Here is a 21,552-nt window from a genome sequence, read left to right on the forward strand (position 1 = left end):
GATAGGACGGTAGCCTTGAGCTGAAGTGCCCACGCCCAGAGTTCAAGACCCATAACCAACCAAAAAAAATTTTTTTAAGATAAATACCTGTTATTATAGTGTACCTTTTTCACTGAAGTTTTGAATTTTCTTTTGGTAACTCAGTAAAAAAGTTTAGGTTGGAATTAGAAACTCTGTTCTGCTTATCTTAAATAACCTTGACCATTCTTTTGTCTGTGCATTTGACTCAGACTTAGTATTCTTTTGGGTGCTCATTACATAGTGAGCAATTATCTTTTCATCTTCAACTATTCATCCTTTGTACACTCAGTAGTCACTGGCTCTAAGAAATTAAGAATATTAGCCAGGCATGGTGGCTCATGCCAATCCTAGCTACTCATGAGGCTAAGATTTGAGGATCTTGGTTCAGAGCCAGCCCAGACACTAAAGGAACTAAAGAATGTGAGACTCTTATTTCCAATTAATCAAGGGTGGTACCCTTGAGCTGAAGAACTCAGGGACAACACCCAGGCCCAGGGATAGGGTGGTAGCCTTAAACAGAGGAGATCAGGGACAGTGGCCAGGCCCAGAGTTAAGCCCCATGACCCACCAAAAAAAAAAAATTAAGAATTTATTGGTCTCAAGGAATTCACAATTGAGTGACAGATATAATATAGTAGAAATATATAAAGGAAATAACTAACATTTATCTAAGGGTCCAGGAAACTGCACTGTCAAAGTTTATGATGCTATTACAATAAATGTGGTTCATAAGGGTAATTTGGGCCTATATTTATAGAATATATGACAACAGAAGTTTCCTGGCAAATGGCTTTCTGAGAGTGTAGATAAAAGAATCATAACCCATTTGATACTGAGAAAATGAATAGGCAATAGCTAGGAAGGTATTGGGGAATCCCTTCAGAGAAGTGATAATGCTGAGCAGGGAACTAAGCAGATCTAAAACATTGCTAGACTTGACTGTGGCTGATTAAGTACAGTATTACAGTTTCCACAACTCATCCTAGGCATAGATGACAATTTAATTCATTCTTGTTTTTAACAAATTAAGCCTAGAGTTTCACTAATAATAACTTAGTTATTCTTATGAATTAGTTGGCAACCATTGTAAATGTTGATAATTAGCCGCCAGTCCTTAAACAAAAGCTTTATACAGATATAATAAGCAATTTAACATTAAGTGAGTAGGAAAGTTATTAATCTTAATAAAAACTTGTAATCTAACAAGAATGTCTTGCTGCATTTAAGAGCTTCCTTAATGGGCTGGGAGTTTGGCCTAGTGGTAGAGTGCTTGCTAGCATGAACAAAGACCCAGGTTCAATTCCTCAGTACCACATATACATAGAAAAAGCCAGAAATGGTGCTGTGGCTCAAGTGGTAGAGCTCTAGCCTTGAGAAAGCCCAAGGTACAGTGTTCAGGTCCTGAGTTCAAGGCCCAGGACTGGAAAAAAAAAAGCTTCCTTCATAGGCCTGTTAGTAAGACCAAAAACATGCAAACAAAGGCAGGAATATGTGAACTGAAAATGTTTCACATTATAATAATCATTTTAATGTGGTAGCTCCAAGAAAGAGAATGTGTGGAAACTGTTGGATTTACTTTGACATAAGTGCCTCTCCTGTCTTCCATTTTATAGGGCTGTATTTATCTTGGTTGCCAATATTAACCTTAAGGATTTCATCTTTAGTATTTCTTAATAGTTTGAAAGCTGTCACTTCTTGAGCTTCGAAATATATGATTTTTTTTAGTTTGACTACCAGCCTATAGAAAATAAGAATTTTTTTCTTAAATAACTGTAACTTCTGTAATCCCCTCTTCTCTATCTCTTCAATTCACAGTTACCACTTTTGAAAGGTGTTTTTAGGTCTTTTTTATTGTAGAGTTGATATACAGAGGGTTCTTCATATTGAACTGATAATGATTTTTCATTTCAGCAGTTAACTAAATGGATCTAATTCAGGCTTTTTGTTTCTGGATTATCTTTCTGCATTGGCTTTTGTACATTTTGATGAATTTTTACTATGATAGTAATTTTGATACAAATAGTATCATTTACTAAACACATTATTGAAAAATGTTTAATTTTAAACATTTGAAATTTTTAAATTGCTATCTCTTGTTGAAGAATGATTGTAATGGCATTTTGATGTGTATTGCACTGAATGTGTAGATTGCCCTGGGCATTATTGCCATTCCCCAGAGTTAATTCTTCCAGTCCAGGAACATGGAAGATCTTGTCATTTCCTAAAGTCTTTTTTGGTTTCCTTCTTTAAATTTTTAAAGTTTTCACTATAGAGGTCTTTCATATCTTTGGTCAATTCCTAAATTGACTTTTTTTTTGGATGTACTTGTAAATGGAGTTGCTTACTGATTTCCATCTCCATCTACTCATTGTTCACATACATTAAAGCTACTTTTATTTTATGCCCTGTTAACTTTCTAGTTTTGAATTCACTCTAGTTAACTTAGGGGAGGAGTCTACAGGGTCTTTATGTACAGGATCTATCATCTGTAAAAAGAAATAGTTTTACTTCTTCCTTCCCTTTTTGTATCTCCTTTATGTTGTTCTTGTGCCTTATTACTCTTTCTAGGCATTCCAATACTGTATTGAACAGGAGTAGAGAGAATGTACATCTTTGTCTCATTCATGCCTGTAATCCTAGCTACTCAGGAGGCTGAGATCTGAGAATCACAGTTCAAAGTCAGTCTGGGCACTAAAGAATGTGAGACTCTTATCTCCAATTAACCACTAGAAAAACTGGAAGTGGGCTAAGACTCAGGGGGTAGGGCAGTAGCCTTGACCTGAAGAGCTCAGGGACAGCCCGTAGGCCCAGAATTTACGACTGACAAAAAAAAAAAGGAATAATGTTGGCTGTAGGTTTGTCTTTATTATGTCAAGGAATATTCCATGTATTCCTATCTTCTCCAGAGCTTTTATCATAAAGGGATGTTAGAGCTTGTTGTTTTTTTCTACAGTTATTGAGATGATCAGGTTTTTTTTTCCTACCTTCTGTTGAGATGTTTTACATCTGTTGAACCAGATTTGCATTCCTGGGATGAATTCTGTTTGATTATAGTGTATGACTTTTTTGCTAGTTGTTAAATTCAATTGGCCAGAATTTTATTGAGAAGTCTTACATCTATGTTAATCAAAGAGACAAGCTGCTATTTCTTTCTTTGATGGGTCCCTGCCTGGTTTGGGGATGTGTGTAATACTAGTGTCATAGAATGAAGTTTGGTTGTGATCCTTTCCATTTCATTGAAGAGTTTGAGGAGTATTGGTATTTGATCTCCTTTGAAGGCCTTATAGAATTTGGCTGTAAATCCAGTAGATCCTGGGATTTTCCTTAGATGTGAAGTTTTTTATTGCCATTTCAATTTCCTTGCTTGTTTGGGGTCTATTTATCTTCTTAGCTCAGTTTAGGTATATTGATGTTCTCTAGTAATCCATTCATTTCTTCCAGATTCTTCGATTTATTAGTGTAAAGGTTTGCAAAATATTCCCTTATAATATTCAGAATTTTGCTTGTTTCTGTTGTGATATTCCATTTTTCATCTCTTGATTTCATGTCATTTCTCTTCTTTTAGTTTTGCTAAGGGTCTGCTAATTTTGTTAATTTTATCAAAGAAACAACTTTTTATTTTGCTGATTCTTTGTAAGGTTTCTTTAGTCTCTAATTTGTTTCCATTCTAATTTTTATTATTTCTTTAAATCTACCAGTCTGAGTTTGGCTTCCTCCTGTATTTCTAGGAGCTTGAGGTTTATCATTTGAATATTTGTGATTTCTCTTAATTTACTGAGGTAGGCACTCATAAACTTTCAGTACGGCTTTTTCTGAGTCCTAGAGGAGAAGGTATTTTATGTTTGTGGAGTCTTTTTAATTTCCCTTCTTATCTCTTCAATGACCCACAATCATTTAGCAGTTTATTGTTCATTTAACATTAGTTTGAATATTTTCTGTGACAGCTATTGAATATCATCCAGTTTCTAAAAATATTCTTCTATTGCAATAGTGATACAGGAAAATGCCCCAATATAAGCTCAAAAGATCGATTTTTTTCTTTTCTTAATACAGAATTATATATGTACATTTTAAAAGCATTTTCTAAATTGCATATCATGTCTATGCATTTGTATTATAACCAGGAAAAATATTTTTCATATATTTTTATTATAATTAATAGAAGGGTTACATTATATTCACCAGATAGAAGGTGTATTACTTCACAAACATTGATACCCTTTCTCATGTGTTGGTCCCCATTTCTCTCCCCTCCACCCCGCCCTCATCTTGTTTTCACCCCTTCCCTATCCTATTTCAAATAACCAAATAAACATATATACAATGTACCAGATAACAAAGTAAAATGCTGTAACAATACAAGATAACCAAGGGACAGCAAAAGAGATGAGAGATAACATAGTACATTAAGGACAACAATCATCATTATATGGCTTTTGTTTCTCTATCCTGGAGGTCCTTTCATTTAGGTCATCCTATATGGCCTTATGTATCTAGGTTTTGTTCTATTGTAAATCTCTGCTAGGAGAGCCCAAGGTTTCTATTGATTATGACAAATGAGGGAAACCATTGAGCCTATGTTCCTTTGAGTCTGGCTTGCTTCACTTAATATGATTTTTCCTGTCAGGAAAAAAAATCTTTTAATTAAATAAATTTACTGCAAGAGAAAAGTAACAGGAAAAATTATTTATCTGACCAGGAAAGTGTTGAAATAAAAAAACTTTTTTTTTTGCCAGTCTTGGGGCTTGAACTCAGTACCTGGGCACTGTCTTTGGACACTTTTTGCTCAAGGCTAGAGCTTTTCCACCTGAGCCACAGCACCACTTCTGGTTTTTTTTTTTTCTGTGTATGTGGTACCCAGCAATCAAACCCAGGGCTTTGTGCATGCTAGGTGAGCACTGTACATGAGGCCATGTTCCTGGCCCCTCTGTCAGTCTTAAGCCAAAATTCAGAATGACCATTAATGACTGCCTATATAGTGACTTTGAATAAGTGATTTTGGCCCTAATCTAAACAGGATCTCCATGTGATTTCCTAATAAATATGCAGGAGCAGCCTATCCAAGTGTTAGTTCTTCCTTTTAGAATGTTCGGTTCTTCTAGAATAGACTTCTAATCAAGTAAATACAACTGGACATGCTGCCTGAGTATATGCATTTCAGGAGGATTAGTGTCCCATCTAAAGCTTACCACTATTTATTGTTTATTTACTGTTTATTGCAATTGAAAAAAAATAGCCATCCCAAGCAAATCACAAACCTTTCAAAATAACATTTTAAAACTCATCATGCTCTTGGGTTTTTTTTGTATGTATGTGTGTGTACCAGTCCTGAGGCTTAAACTCAGGGCCTGAGCACTGTCCTTGGGCTTTTTCAAGGCTAGAACTCTACCACTTGAACCACAGCACCATTTCCAGATTTTTCCTATGTGTGTGGTACTGAGGTATGGAACCTGGGTCTTTGTATATGCTAGGTAAGCACTCTACCAGTAGGCTAAACTCCTGGCCCACACTCTTAATACCCTTAATATTAATGGATCTTTCAAGAATTTGCTAACATTTTTTTGATGTAACTGTTTAAATCAACTTTAATATAGTAAAAACTTTCTCTTGTAGCTAGTTCTGGGTGGCTCATGTTTGTAATCCTATTTACTAAGGAGACTGAGATCTGAAGATGGAGGTTTGAAGTCAGCCCAGGGCAGGAAAGTCTGTGAGAATCCTATCTCTAATGCAGCATCAAAAAAAAGCCCCAAAATGGATCTGTGACTCAAATTGTAGAGTGGTAGCCTTGAACATGAAAGCTCAGAAACAGCATACAGGACCTGAGATCAGGACCCACAACTTGCACAGTTTTACCTTATAAAAGAAGGTATTGTCACACAGTCCAAATTTCTTTGCTTTCTTAATTGTAGGTTGCCATTAGCAGAACAGATATTGAAGACTTGGACCTATATGCTACATCAAGGGAGAGAAGATTTCGTTTATTTGCTTCTATAGAGTGTGAAGGGCAGTTATTCATGACTCCATATGATTTTATTTTGGCTGTTACTACAGATGAGCCCAAATGTGAGTAAAATTTATAAGTTATCATAATTATTGTATCTATATTAATGATTTTCAGAAGTGTTTAAAGCTTGGGTAGCAGAATAATCATAATAGTAAGGGTTTCTGGCAAGATTACCTAGGTAAGATGGCAGTAACAATGCAGTTTAAAAAAGAAAAACAAAAAAATGAAGCAACTCTCTGCTCTGTAAAAGTATGGAGCCAAAATATATTTTAGAATACTGTCCTCTTTTCAGAAATTTCCCTCTGACCCAATCTTACTTTCAATATTCTCTCCCCCCCTCTCTCCCTCTCTCCCTCTCTCTCTCTCTCTCTCTCTCTCTCTCTCTCTCTCTCTCTCTCTCTCTCTCTCTCTCTGTATCTCTCTCTCTCTCTCTCTCTCTCTCTCTCTCTCTCTCTCTGTATCTCTCTCTCTCTGTATCTCTCTCTCTCTCTGTATCTCTCTGTATCTCTATGTATATTCATGCCAGGTGCCAGTGGCTCACACCTGTAAACCTAGCTACTAGGTAGACTGAGATCTGAGGATCTTCGTTAGAAGCCAGCCTAGGCAGGAAAGACCATGAGATTCTTGATATTTTTTTTTGTGGGTCATGGGGCTTGAACTCTGCCTGGGCACTGTCCTTGAGCTCTTCAGCTGAAGGCTACTGCCCTACCCTGGGGCCTGGGCATTGTCCCTGAGATGTTTGATTTAAGCCCCACTTTGAGCCAAGCCCTAGTTCCTGTTTTTTAGAGGTTAATTGGAGATAGGAGACTCAGGTACTTTTGTGCCCAGGCTGGCTTTGAACCTTGGTCTTCAGATCTCAGCCTCCTGAGTAGCTAGGATTACAGGCATGAGCCATCTCTTACGGCAGATTCTTGATTCTTATCTCCAATTAAACACCAAAAAATCTGAACTGGATCTGTAGCTCAAGTGGTAGAATTTCAGCCTGGAGCAAAAACACTCAGAGGCAGCACACAGGTCCTGAGTTCAAGCCCCAGGTTTGGCACAAAGATTCATTCTGTCCATTACTTCTTTCTTGATTCTCCCCGTTTTGGAAGGAGAGAACGGTAGTTGGAATTAAACTCAGGGCCTCATACTTGTAGGCATGGTTCTCTACTATTTAAGCCCTGCTTCCGACTCATTTTTTTTTTTTGTTATTTTCAAGATCTGGTCTTACTTTATGTCCAGGCCAACATATGCTGCAATCCTTCTATCTGTGTCTTTCTCTCTCACTGGGGAGGGCAAGCATGAACCACTGTGCCCAGCCATTGTTCATACTCCATAGCTGGGTTAACATTGCTGTCCTCAAACCATGATCTTCCATCTCTGCCTCCTAAGTACCTAGAATAATAGGCTTAAGCCACTAAGTGTGTCTTGTCTATTAATTCTAACATCCAGTCTGACCAGGATGATTAACAGGACTACTCAAGAATTCTACTTCCATCTTGTAGCTGTCCCAGATAGCAACTTACCTTTTCAACAGGTTGTTTCTTTCCCTTAGGACAGTAATTCTCAAATTTTTTGACATTATTATCACTAATACAGATATCTTAATAGGCAGCTGGACTCTTATATGTGCTTTTGTATTGAATATGTTAAAATATGTTGTTTTCTGTGAAATATGGGAAGAAAATCTGTCTTACTCATATAAGTGGTAGAAAAAGGGAAGGCTTTTCTTTTCTTTTTGTTGTTGTAGATGTTAAGAACATGCTTGGTAACTGCCCACTCCAGTAAATGCATCCTTTACCCAACAGCCTTTTCTGATGACATGTACTCTTCTTTGATCTTATACCACAACGTAGTTACTCGTAGTTAAGCTTGAAAGCCTCCAAAATTGATGATGAAAGAGTAATTAATACTAAGTATTTCTGGCTCGATTATCTGGATTGATGGCAGTAAGAATGTAAGAATGAGGTTTGAGGGCAATAATCACTTTATCAGTTTTGTAATGATATATTTGAGATGAATTTTATATGGAAAAGATGAAGCAGTTTGATCTTTCTCTTAATTCATTTCAGTTCACTACATGATAACTCACTAAAAATCAGTATACCTAATATTAGAGTAGAACAGTTGAAGCACACACATGTGCGCTTGCACACACACACAGAGAGAGAGAGAGAGAGAGAGAGAGAGAGAGAGAGAGAGAGAGAGAGAGAGAGAGAGAGAGAGAGACACTAGCCTTGAGAGAGAGCCTTGAGCTGAAGGGCTCAGGGGTGTGCCTCAAAAGCGAAGACAGATGAATGGGCCTGAAAACAGAGGAATAAGTCTGAAGACTAAAAATCATAGAGGCAAACGAAAATGGCTAGGATGGTTAAGAGAGTAGAATGCCACTGAATAGTCAAGTTAGAGGAGGAAAGAAAATGTCCATTTGTTTTAGGAATGTGAAGGCTATTGATGATTTTTAAAATGCTGTTTCAGGGAAATGATTCAGACAAAGACCAGATTGCAGAGCTGAGAAGCAGATAAAGACATGAAAACAGTTGCTATAAGGGATTCTTTGGAGACATTTGACTACCAGAAAGAAAAGAATTACAGTTGTAGTGAAATTTGTGATAGAGGTTTAGTCATGCAAAATCTTAACCCATAATAATTTTTTAAAAAGGAGATTTTGACCAGAGATTGTAAAGGGAGGATCTAAAGGCAAAGAAACTATATGATCAAGACCCTATAATTTATAAGAGTATTGGTATGTTCTTACAGCTATTTTGGGAATGTAGGGCAGGAGTGATTGAGAAGGCTAAATAGGTAGAACTCTACAAAAATAATTCAGAGGGGGCCGGGAGTTTGGCCTAGTGGTAGAGTGCTTGCCTAGCATGCACAAAGACCTAGGTTCAATTCCTCAGCACCACATACATAGGAAAAAGCCAGAAGTGATGCTGTGGCTCAAGTGGTAGAGCTCTAGCCTTGAGAAAGTCCAAGGAATTGCTCAAGCCCTGATCTCAAGCCCAGGACTAGCAAAAAAATAATAATTCAAAGCCCATGATAATAACTATGGCCCCTTAGAAGATGGTAGCCTTGAGCTGAAGAAGTCAGGGAAAACACCCAGGCCTAGAGTTCAAGTCCCACAACTAAAGCAAAACAAAACAAAAAGAATTTTGGCTCTTTAATGGATTGGCACAATGTGGAGTTTTAAGTATTTATTTTTAAATAATCCTTTATAACTTTATTAATAAAGTTATTGATAAACTCATTAATTAATATTATTTAATGAAATAATAATAAATTCATCAAGAATTTTTTGAGAATTGCATAATGGTGCTTAGCATAGTACCTTCACATGAGCATTTAATGAACATTGATATCTGTTAAAACCATTATCATCCTCACTGTAATTCATAACCATGTCTTAAAATTTTATGATATTATCCGGGCACGGCAGCTCATGCCTGTAATCCTAGCTACTCAGGAGGCTGAGATCTGAGGATCAGAGTTCAAAGCCAGCCAGGGCACTGAAGACTGAAAAACTCATCTCCAGTTAACCACTAGAAAACCAGAAGTGGCACTGAGGTTTAAAGGGGTAGGATGATAGCCTTGAGCTGAAGAGCCCAGGGATAGCACTCAGGCCCAGAGTTCAAGCCCCACAACTGACAAAGAAAAATCTATGATCTAATGTTGATAGAGTATATAAATACTTCCTTAAGATTTCCAAGAGGAGCTGGAAGCATAGTCTAGTGGTAGAGTGCTCGCCTAGTGTGCATGAAGCTCTAGGTTCAATTCCTTGGTACCACATATACAGAAGAAACCAGAAATCGCACTGTGGCTCAAATGGCAGAGTGCTAGCTTTGAGCAAAATGTGCCTAAGGACTGCCCAGGCCCTGATTTCAAGCCCCAAGATACTTACAAGATACTTATCCCTCAAATAAATGATAATTAGAAATACATCTGTTTAGTATGATTTTATTTTGGAAAACTGAAAATTGCTTGTTTTATCTTTTTAAGTAAAAGGTAAATTCCCTCCTATCATTACTATTAATAATTGTTTTGCATAACAACAAAAATATTTCAATTACATTTTTGAAAATATGTTGTTTCAAAATATCTTAGCCATAGAAAGTATCACAAATATAATGAAAATATAATAAAACAGTTTGTGAAATAAAATCTTTTAATAGAATTAAAGTCCCTCTCACTAGTTATAGTTTCATGTGTAGTAACTTCATGTGAAATGAGGAATTTAGAAAAAATCAGAGAACTCTTTGAAGAACAACTTTAATGGCTCTTTACTCTTTATTTTAAACAGCTAATAATATTGAACATAGTACAGTTCCGGCAGAATGATTATGTCTTCTGTGAATAATTTACCATTAATGCCACCAAAGTAGAGTATATCTAACTTCCTCCTCTGATAAATAGCTTGTGAACATTGCATAAGAGCATGTGCACATACTTTTATACCATTTATTTTACTCTATTCTTACAAATGCATATTGTTGGAAGTGTTACTATGAAATTAATGTATGTACTATCATAGGGTTACATGCTACATTCTAACTTACACAGCTTTGAATTTAATCATTTGATTATTTGTTTGTATAAACTACCTGGGTAAATCTAAGATGTTGTTATAACTTACTGATGAAACCTAGCTTTGTGAAAGTTTCCCAACTTTTGGAAAATGATTTTCTTTATAAGCGAGTTACAACATTACCTTAAGGCTCACGCCTGTAATCCTAGCTACTCAGGAGACTGAAATTCGAGTATCCTAGTTCAAATCCAGCCCAGGAAGGAAAGTCCTTAAGACTCTGAGCAAAAGAAACAATACTGAATACAAACTTGTCCTAATGTAGTATGATTTATGGCACATGAGATCTTTGAGGAAAGAAGAAGATAAAGAAATTGATACCAGGGTGGATATCAGTGGCTCACACCTATAATCCTAGCTATTCATGAGGGTGAGATCTGAGGACCGTGGTCCATAGCCAACCTGGCCACGAAAGTCCATGAGACCCTTAACTCCAATTAACTACCAGAAAACCGGAAGTAGTGCTGTGGATCAAGTGGTAGAGCACTAGCCTTGAGCTGAAGAGCTCAGGGACAGTACTTAGGCCAGAGTTCAAACCCTACGACTGACAAAAAAAAAAAAAAAAGAACAAAATTTATCCCAGAGAGAAAGAAATTGATACCAGATAATATACTTAGTTACAACACCTAAGATGTGTCTACAACAGTTGGAGGAGTAAAGAATGAAAAATAGGACAGGAATTTCCCTTTCACTTTGCTAGCTCTCTCTGTTATCTCTTTTCCTCTTGTTCTTGCCATTATCTTTCTTCATTCTCGACAGACCATAGCTATGAATTATTTTCAGGGATACTAACATATCATAAAGGATTAATATTTTATAAACATCAGAATTTGTACTTTTAATCTCAGAAGATGTTTCATTTGAACAAAATACTATAAATTCAGAAAGCCTTAAGATAATATGGTTATGGAGTGGTAGTTTACACTTATAATCGAGCTGCTCCAGGTATAAAGAGCCAAAGGATCAAGATTCAAGGCCAGCCTGACACAAATTTAGCAAGATCTCATCTCAGCGGTGGTATCTATAAGGCATTGGTAGGAGGTAGATGGTCTAAAGTTGGCTCCTGGCAAAAAACCTGAAAAATAACCTGAGACAAAATAAATTGGAGGTATTGCTCAAGTGTTAGCGTGACTGCCAACATGCAAAGCCCTGAATTAAAATTCTAGTACATCAATAACTACAACAAACAAGATAAATGGAAAATGTTTACAGTATATAAAGTAAATAGATAATATAAAAAGATTGTCTTTGATTTAAATCTTGAGGTAAAAAACCCTGCCTTTTGGACATAAAACCTTGATGTTGTGTTATGGTGGGTTATTACTGAATATAGATACATTTCATATGAAGTATTTATTATCTAATTATTTTATATTTATTTTAGTTGCCAAAACATGGAAGTCCCTTTCTAAACAGGTAAGTTAAAGCTTTTCAAATATGTATGTGTACATATACACATTCAAATTCATACACGTGATACAAGTTACTGAAAAATTCTACTAAATAAAAAAACTTGGGCACTAAAAAATTGTCAACAATGTTAAAAGATGTACAACATGTGAGAGAATATACTTGCAACTTGCTTAAAAAATAACTTAAAAAGATTCTCTTGAGCTGGGCACCAGCAGCTCAAACCTGTAATCCTAACTACTGAAGTGGCTGAATAGCTGAGATCTAAGGATTACCACTTACAGCCTCCCTGTGCAATAAAGTCCATGAGGCTCTTATCTCTCCAATTAAGCATCCAGAAAATCTGGAAATGGAGTTCTGGATCAAAATGCAAAAAAGCTAAAGAACAGCAACTGAGTCTTAAGTTCAAGCTTGAAAACCAACACCCCACTGTTCACAATAGCGATGGAAACAACCCAGATACCCCTCTACAAATAAATGGATACAAAATAAATGTGGTACATATATATAATGGAATGCTACACATCCACAAGACAAGATAAGATAATGGCATTCACTGGGAAGTCGATGGAATTAGAACAAATCATGTTGAGTGAGATAAGACCAAAGGAACAAAAGGTGCATGGTCTCCTTGATATGTGGATATTAGATCCAAACAGTACAAGAGTGATGACTCAATATTCAGGTACTCGTGGTCATTGATATGATCTTGGAGATATAAATATAACTATATAGACAAAAATCTATGATGGGCTATATACTCTAGAGATATAATGCATTTTATAGATCAATATGTATCTATGACATACAAACTCTCAGCTTAATTCTAATTATGTTTTAAAATTTATGTGCCAGTGATTTCATAAAGAGATTCCCTTCTTGAATACTTGTTTGCTAAATATGACATTTGAAATATGATGTAAAAAAATCAGTGTTAATAAAATCTTAATAAAAAAATCAGCATGTGCCCCCAAACAAAAGTATCTTGTCATTACATAGAACTCATTTTTTGGAGAAATAGCATATTTGCACTAGCAATTCATGTTTCATAAAGCTTTAAATTTTAAAATAGCAAAAAAATAGAAAATATAAATGCCATTAATTAAGGAAATAGGTAATATAATTACCTAAATAGACATCCAAGGGCAAACATAGCAGTAGTTAAAATACATTAGCTGAAGGTTGAGCAAACAGCAATTTGTAACAAATGTAGATTGGCAACTCTTTTTTTTTTTTTTTTGGCCTGTCCTGGGCTTAAGCTCAGGGCCTGAGCACTGTCCTTGGATTTTTCTCAAGGCTAGAACTCTACCTCTTGAGCCTCAGCACCACTTCCGGCTTTTTCTAAGTATGTGGTACCAAGGAATCGAACCCGAGTCTTGGTGCATGCTAGACAAGCACTCTACCACTAGGCCAAACTCCCAGCCCAAGATTGGCAATTCTTTACAATGAAAGATGATAACCTGGAAAAGTACTTGTTTTCGCTCTGGATCTCTCACAGTAATTATTTGAAGGCTGCATAATGAGTTATCATGTCATTGCTTTAAATTTTAAATTTTTTCTTGTTTTTGCTTTAAGATAAACAAGTGCTTTTATTTTCAAAATAAAATTTTTAGACTAAGGATATTTTATATTAAGAATATAAACATTTCAGAAACTCATATTAACTGCTGAATAGTGTTTAGTGCAAACATGAAGAATATTTGACAGGAAAATATATCTATGATGTGTGAAGTGCAAAGGGAATATTATAAAACAATACATAGAATTTAATATTTTCAGTGTTCTAGCTAGCAAATTAAAATGAAAGGCTAAAGTAAAGCCTAAGTTTGGTTTGTCTTTTGGTTATTATCCACTTTCTCTTCTTTTACTATGCAATTCCTTCTAATAGCATGATAACTTTAAGAAAGTAAATTTAGTTTAGTAGATTTGGTAAGGGTAAACTCCACTAATATAAGAGAACTGGGCTCCATTTTCACTGCTTATCACAAATTCAGTGAACTTGCACAAGTCTAGGAGTTTCCCACAACTCCCTTCAGGTTTCATAATTTATTAGGAGACTTGTAGATCTTGGGATATAAATATAGACTGAGTAAATGAAGAGTAAATGCATTGGGTCAAGTAGGGACCCAGTAGAAGTTTTGTGTCCTCAGTACAGACAATCAGAATGTATCATCCTCTAAACACATCAAGGGTTCATCAAAACAGAAGCTCCATTAAGTGTAGTGTCTAGAATTTATGCGAATAATATAAACCTAGGTATCCCTCTTCTCTCCTTAGAAGTAGAGCTGATTCAACATCCTAACCTACTAATTAGAGTTGTTATTCCTGTTATTTCCTTGGAATAATAAATTCAAGTGTTTCCAGGATTTAAAGTTTCCCTCTCGGGAACCCTGGACAAGGGCCAATGAAATTCTTTTTATACTGCATTACTATATCTGAGTCCAAGATAAACAGTGAGTATGAGATTACTAGTGTGACTGAAAATATAGAGCTTTTAATAAAATTTATTAGTGTTAGCAGACAAGAAAAATGATCACTATGTCAGTTGTATGATCTATACCAGGAAATACTGGATTATTACTAAAATAACTACTGAAACTAAGTACAGATCTTTTTCATTTACTAATAGTCTAATTTGGTTCAGTTACTTATCAGTACAACATGCATATTAAGGATTGCCTTAAATAAGCTATTGTATAAGTCCATTGTTGGTCATAGAAAGTACTCAGTAAAAGGTAGCTATTTATACAGTATAAATTAAACTATATAAAATGTACTCAAGTAAGTGATGCTGTGGCTCAAGGGTTAGGGTGGTAGCCTTGAGCTGAAGAGCTCAGGGACAATGCCCAGGCCCAGAGTTCAAGTCCCATGACCAACCAAATAAAATAATAATAAAAAAATAAAATGTACTGAAGGTGATTTTCTTAACATCTCTTACTCTAACTAAAATATTTGAGTTTGCTTTTATCTCACCAGCAATTTTCTCAGCTTCTCATTGCTATCACCTGAAAACCTCTATTCCATTGCTACCCAAATAGGCACTGGCTATCACCTTTTGGAATTTGTTACCTGCAATGCTGATATAGCACTAGCCAGGAAATGAATATGTGATTCCACACATGAGTTTCAAGAGATTCACAAATCTCCTAAAAATGTTGTTTCTGCCTTTGGCTTTCCAGATATTTTCTTTTTCTGAATAGATTATCTTTGCAGTTGATAAATGATATTGTATGAATGTCACAAAGGTTTTAGGTACAACTGCACTAGGAAGTATTAGAAGTGTTCTCAAATTTGGATGTGCATAAAAATCCAGTTAGGTAGATCTGATCAAACTTAATGTGGCATTGTTCGCATTTATTGTATTTTCATTGTGTGATGATACTGGGTATTGTGGTTGCGTGAGCCACTATCAGAGAATAAGATGAGAAATATACATTGTAGGTCTTCTAAAATGAACATTTTTTGGTGTTGACATTTAAATTTATGTTAATAAAGTGACTTGCCACTTTTTAAGGAATTTTATTAGAGCAAGAATTTTATAATCCAAATTATCTTTCCTTGTACAGTTATTAATTTCGTTACTTAGAACTGACATCCTGAGCTATTCCACAGTAAAGAATTAAAAAAATTAAAGAGAGGAATGCTTTAAATTTTTGTTGTTTCTGATTGATATGCTGATGCTTCCTGTTATAGGAATTGAATCAAATGCTTTCAGAAACACCACCAGTTTGGAAGGGCTCATCAAAGCTATTCCGAAATCTTAAAGAAAGAGGTAAGCTAACTTGAGTACCTAACTTGAGTTCCTGTGCATTTTGTGCATACATTCATCTCCTTTCCATACATAACATAACTTTAAAATTATTTGTTATGTGTATGTGTGCACAGAAAAAATAAACTGGAAACAAAACAGTGGGTAAGAAGTTGTGAACATTTCCAGGTAGTAATGCTCCCTTTCTATGAATTAAGCCACTTTAGTAACAATGTAATCATAAGAAAAGTGCCTGCATAATTATCATAAGTAATCCTCTATGAGGGAAATCTTGAATTAACTGTCAAATAAGTTATTTAGTAGCTACTGAAGTTCTTTATACCAACCTTAACTCTTGTGTACTGTTCCAAATAAGTAAGCTTGTGGAGGCAGCAAGTCCTTTTTCTCAATCGCCTTTTCCCTCTTGCAGTTATTTTTTCTTCTCTTTCTTTCTTTCTTTCTTTCTTTCTTTCTTTCTTTCTTTCTTTCTTTCTTTTCCCTCCCTCCCTACCCCCTCCCTTCCTCCCTCCCTCCCTCCCTCCCTCCTTTCTTTCTTTCTTTCTTTCTTTCTTTCTTTCTTTCTTTCTTTCTTTCTTTCTTTCTTTCCTTCCTTCCTTCCTTCCTTCCTTCCTTCTTTCTTTTTGAGGGATTGCTGTGAAATCTAAGTATTGTAGCTCTGTATACATTGACCATTTCAGAATCTTTCTCCCATAACATCCATAGCAGTCAACCAGAACTATCTGTCTATAGGTCATACTACAATAGTGTAAACAGAGCCTCCTAGGTGTTCCCTTCAGACCTCTGACAAACTGCCTGACAAAGACTACTCTCCTCTTTGTTCTGTGACAAAGACAGTAGCCTCAAAGAATATTACATAAAATACAGGTACATAATCCACAATCTGATTATTGAAGGGCATTTCATATCCTTTTATGAAACACGATAATCTATTCTCTAGACAAATATTGTAGATTTATTCCTGTTTTTAATTTTCTCTGCCTGGTGGTATTAAGCAGTTAACTTTTGTTTGAAGTGCTGTGGTCCAAAAGAAAAAGAAACAGGTGTTTATTTTTATTTAATCCAAATACTTTTAGTTTGTAATTATGAAGTTACATAGAAATTAGGAAATCAAAGTCATTGAATCAAAATAAAACTACTTAGCACCCATTTAGTAAAAGCATTACCTGCCAAAAACAATAAATGATAATTTGGCACTAAAAAGTTAGTTACTGAAGTTGCTTACTTTGTGCTTAAACTCTAAGCACTGTTATTAAGTTTTATTATTTAGCTTTGATAAAGGCTTGCACTTTACAGCTTGGGTCATAGTTATATTTCTGGCATTTTTGGTGGTTAATTCAAGATAAGAATCTCTCATAGACTTTCTCACCTGGACTAGCTTAGAACTAGGATCCTCAGATCTCAGGCTCCTGAGTATTTAGGATTATAGATGTAAGCCACCAGTGCCCAACTAAAGTTTAATTTTTAATGCACTATAAAAATCAGATATTGAAATTGGAATGTGTAAATAAATGCCTTTTTTGTTACTAAAAAGCAATTAAAATCTTAAGGCATTAACAATTTCTGATCTTTTTATATTTGAGTTATACATTGACAATTAGTAATAAATTTTAAAGTTACAGTTATAAGTAAGCACTACAATTTCTCTATTTTGCCAATATATTTGAGAATATTAATGGGTATTTTATGTATATTTTATAGTGGTATATGGAACAATTAAAATCATTACTGCTTTTGCAATGATTTTGTTATTATGTAGTCTCATTTAAAACAATATTTAGCATCTGCTTTACAACTAAAGCTTAACAACGTTTATTACAAGTTGAATATTTTATTATTTTATACATATGAAGATAGAGTAATATTTTATAGTTGGCATGGGGTAGTAGTTGATAATTGGTATTACTTTTCTTCTAGGTGTGATTTCTTACACAGAATATCTTTTTCTTTTATGCATTTTAACAAGTAAGTATACTTATTAAATCTATTTCTAGATGCAGTTTTCTTTTTAAATCTGAATCATTGAAAAGAGATCTTTCTTAGCCTGTCTTACTGTTGAAAAATTGCCTTGGATTTATGTGTACTGTTCTGTAAAATTGATGTCCTAATAGACATAGAAATTGCTAAATTTATCACAATCAGGCTCAAAAACATAAATACTTTCATTTATGGTATGGTAATTAGATGTTCATAACTTATAAATATTGTATACTATATCAGCCTTTTCAGTTTCAGTTTATGTGAGACTCCAAAGGTCAGGATATTCATAATTTGTAAAGTTCCCACTGTACTCATTTGCATCAGATTTTCTGCGAGGCTCCTATGAGAGAATGAGGCTTGAGTCTTCTAGGTGGAGAGTCTATCAGAATGCCATCTTTTCACTCTTAAAGTACTTTTTCTCTTCTCTTCCTTTCATATGTAGCAATTCTGAACAAGTGAAGAATTTACTAAAGCCTTCAGTTCATTTTCTTTGCGTTTGATGGAGGAATTGTATGCTGTATTTCTGTGCTCCAGCCTTCTGGCATTCCCATTTCTTTTCTGTGTTATGTTTTGTTTTGTTTTGTCTTTTTTTTCCCCTCCTGAACTTGGGATTGAACTCAGTATGCTGGACTTGCTATAAGCACTTTGCCACTAAGCTATATCCCAGCCAAAGGGCTTTCCATTTCTTGAATTGCCACCTCAGGGATTTGTTCATTGTGCCTTCACTTGTCTTATTCAAGATTCTTATTCTCTTGATACTAAACATCATTCAATTTTCTTGAACAACATGGAAACTTAGAAATCTTTACTTGATCATCCTCTCCAAAACAGTTTCCTTCTCTATGCCTCTTTGTTTAGTCCATTTTCCATGTTTTATTTTCTTCAGAACACTTAACTTATTTGACAGTATTTCTGGTTTTGCATAGGTCTTATATTGAGGTGCAGGGTCTGTGATGGAAAAATGTTTCATTTTATTCTCCTTTTGTATCAGGACCAATGCCTTACCCATTTTTCCTTCTCAGAAAACGGTTGGTGAATCAAGAAGGACATGAAGGAATATCACTCTTGGAACTTTCAGTATAGGGATTTAGGAAATATATTCAAACAAGCACCAATAAAATTCTCTCATTAGAAATTGTTTTTTTTTAAACCTTGAACTTCTGTGATTAAAAAATTTAGAGAGAGTTATTCTTTTTTTTTTTTTGCCAGTCCTGGGGCTTGAACTCAGAGTCTGGGCTCTGTCCTGGAGTTTTCTCAAGGCAAGAGCGCTACCACTTGAGCTACAACACCACTTCTGGTTTTGTCTGTGTATGTGGTATCGAGGAATTGAACCCAGGGCTGAATTCATGCACGCTAGGCAAACCCTCTACCATTAGGCCATGCTCCTGTCCCAGAGGGTTATTTATTTATTTATTTATTTATTTATTTATTTATTTATTTATTTATTTGTGGGTCATGGGGCTTGAACTTGGCCTGGACACTGTCCCTGGGCTCTTCAGCTCAAGGCTACCACCCTACCCTTTAGCCACACCCCACTTCCCATTTACTAGAGATTAACTGGAGATTAACCTCAGGTCCTTTTTGGCCTGGGCTGGTTTTGAACCTTGATCCTCAGATCTCAGCCTCCTTAGTAGCTAGGATTACAGGTGTGAGCCACTTGTACCCAGCTCCCAGAATGTTATTCTTATTGATGTTACCTTGGATTCTGTTGTAGGAAGTTCTGTAGAGGAGAAAATGGAGTATGCACAGTATGTTTCAAAAATTATTTTGCACTTGTGACTCATACCTGTAATTTTAGCTTCACAAGGAGCTGAGATCTTAGGATCCCAGTTTGAAGCCAACCTTGGCAGGAAAGTCCATGAGACTGTTATCTCTAAAACTACTCAGAAAAGACCAAAAATGGAACTGTGGCTCAGTGGTAGACAACTAGCCTTGAACAAAATGAAGCTCAGGATAGTTCAGGTCTCACAACTGGTATACACACATACACACACACACACACACACACACACACACACACACACACACTTGCACACATACAGAGTTACCTTGTTCTTATTTTTTTCTTCTGTTTTATTCTTCTCAAAACACAATGAGAACAAAAATTTACTCTTAATTGTAAAAAACATGCATTTGGTAATACCCGTGGTTGATACAGTCTAGAAATCCAAGTCCAGTTGATGAATGTAACTGTGGAATTAGTGTTGGTGTCAGGCAAGGTCTCAAAAATACATGGAAAAGTCATTCTGTAAGATATAAAAACTTTGGATGCAAAATTGTGTAAGTGTTGTAAAAACCAAAACAAACAGAGTTAATAAACAAAAAGTAAGAGCACTGCTGGTTAGGAAAGCCATTAGTAGGGATGGGAGAGGGAGTGACTGAAGGGCATGCACACAAAAAAAATTGTTTCCTTACTACAGAAAGTATAGGATCTTTCAGTGCTGTGAAATTCTTGTGGGGTTTCCAAGAAAATTTCAAGTAGAAATAGACAAATTTATATGCTATTTAGAATAGAACTAAGAAAATGATGTGGTATCTTTAAATATATCCTCCCTACTTCTGATTCCTATACTTTTCTTTTCCCTTAAAAAGTGCTCACACATGGGCCGGAAGTTTGGCCTAGTGGTAGAGTACTTGCCTAGCATGCATGAAGACCCGGGTTCGATTCCTTGGTACCACATACTTAGAAAAAGCCAGAAATGGTGCTGAGGCTCAAGTGGTAGAGTTCTAGCCTTGAGAAAAATCCAAGGACAGTCCTCAGGCCCTGAGCTTAAGCCCAGGACTGGCAAAAAAAAAAAATGCTCACAAAAGATCTGTATGTTTTTGCAAGAGTTTTTTTTAAAACTTAAAAACATATTTGTCCTATAGTAATTTTTCTGTTTCTTAATGAATGGTAACAAAAATAAGCTTCGATTCCTAAAACACATGTAAGAAAAAGCTAAAAGAAAGAAAGAAAGAAAGAAAGAAAGAAAGAAAGAAAGAAAGAAAGAAAGAAAGAGAAAGAGATAAAGAAAAGAAAAAAAGCTACCATAAAAGTCTCCCTCTGTTTCTGTTACTTTTTTTTTTTTTGCCAGTCATGGGCTTGAGCTCAGGGCCTGAGCACTGTCCTTGGATTTTCTCAAGAGCTCTTCCACTTGAGCCTCAGCACCATTTCTGGCTTTTTTCTATGTATGTGGTACCAAGGAATCGAACCCGGGTCTTCGTGCATGCTAGGCAAGCACTCTACCACTAGGCCAAGCTCCTGGCCCTGTTTCTGTTATTTTAAGGGATCACCATTACTGGTTAACAGATTTAGAATATGTTTCTCTTTTGCCAAGCTAAGGATTTTACAGTAGCAAGTGCCTCTAGGGGCAGGGATGGCGGGTGGAGTCCCTTCTAAAGCATATCTGAAAAGAAGGGTCACATATTTAGAGAAAGATGTGTATACTGAGTTCTTCTTTGGAAGAGAACAGTTTTTGTCCACATTTTCTTCTTTATGCAGTGAAAGGTGGAAAGAGCAAGGCTCATTGTAAGGTTTGATTAAATTAGCTCAGAGTATATGAAAAAAAAAAAAGGTCTCAGAAAATCGTGTGTTATTTGTTTTTTCCTAGGCATTGGAAGTTACACATTCAATCCACCTTGACATTTCTTTTTTTAAGCCTCTAGAAGTTTAAACCCAAAGCTGTGATCTCTCTTGTTTGACATCTATTCCTATAGGGCATTTCAGTCATAATTTTCTGAAGAATTGAAACTGGATCACCATGTCATTTTTTTGCAACTTCAAGTCATTGCATATATTGAAAAGCTTTCACCCACCAATAAAAAGAAAAT

The 21,552-nt window shown here is 35.6% G+C and overlaps 1 protein-coding gene across 4 annotated transcripts in view; it reads left to right on the forward strand.

Annotated features, from left to right (window-relative positions):
• Positions 1 to 21,552, forward strand: part of Micu3 (mitochondrial calcium uptake 3) — an 85,167-nt gene that overhangs the window by 21,113 nt on the left and 42,502 nt on the right. For all 4 annotated transcript variants that reach the window (XM_090353995.1, XM_090353994.1, XM_090353992.1 and 1 more), the window contains exons 2-5: positions 5,931 to 6,084; positions 11,971 to 12,002; positions 15,690 to 15,768; positions 17,680 to 17,727. In XM_090353995.1, the coding sequence (XP_090210121.1) occupies positions 5,931 to 6,084; positions 11,971 to 12,002; positions 15,690 to 15,768; positions 17,680 to 17,727 (313 nt within the window). The remainder of the gene's footprint in view (positions 1 to 5,930; positions 6,085 to 11,970; positions 12,003 to 15,689; positions 15,769 to 17,679; positions 17,728 to 21,552) is intronic.

Source organism: Megascapheus bottae, chromosome 20 (assembly GCF_031878675.1).
Source record: "Megascapheus bottae isolate mThoBot1 chromosome 20, mThoBot2.hap1, whole genome shotgun sequence".
Lineage (NCBI taxonomy): Eukaryota > Metazoa > Chordata > Mammalia > Rodentia > Geomyidae > Megascapheus > Megascapheus bottae.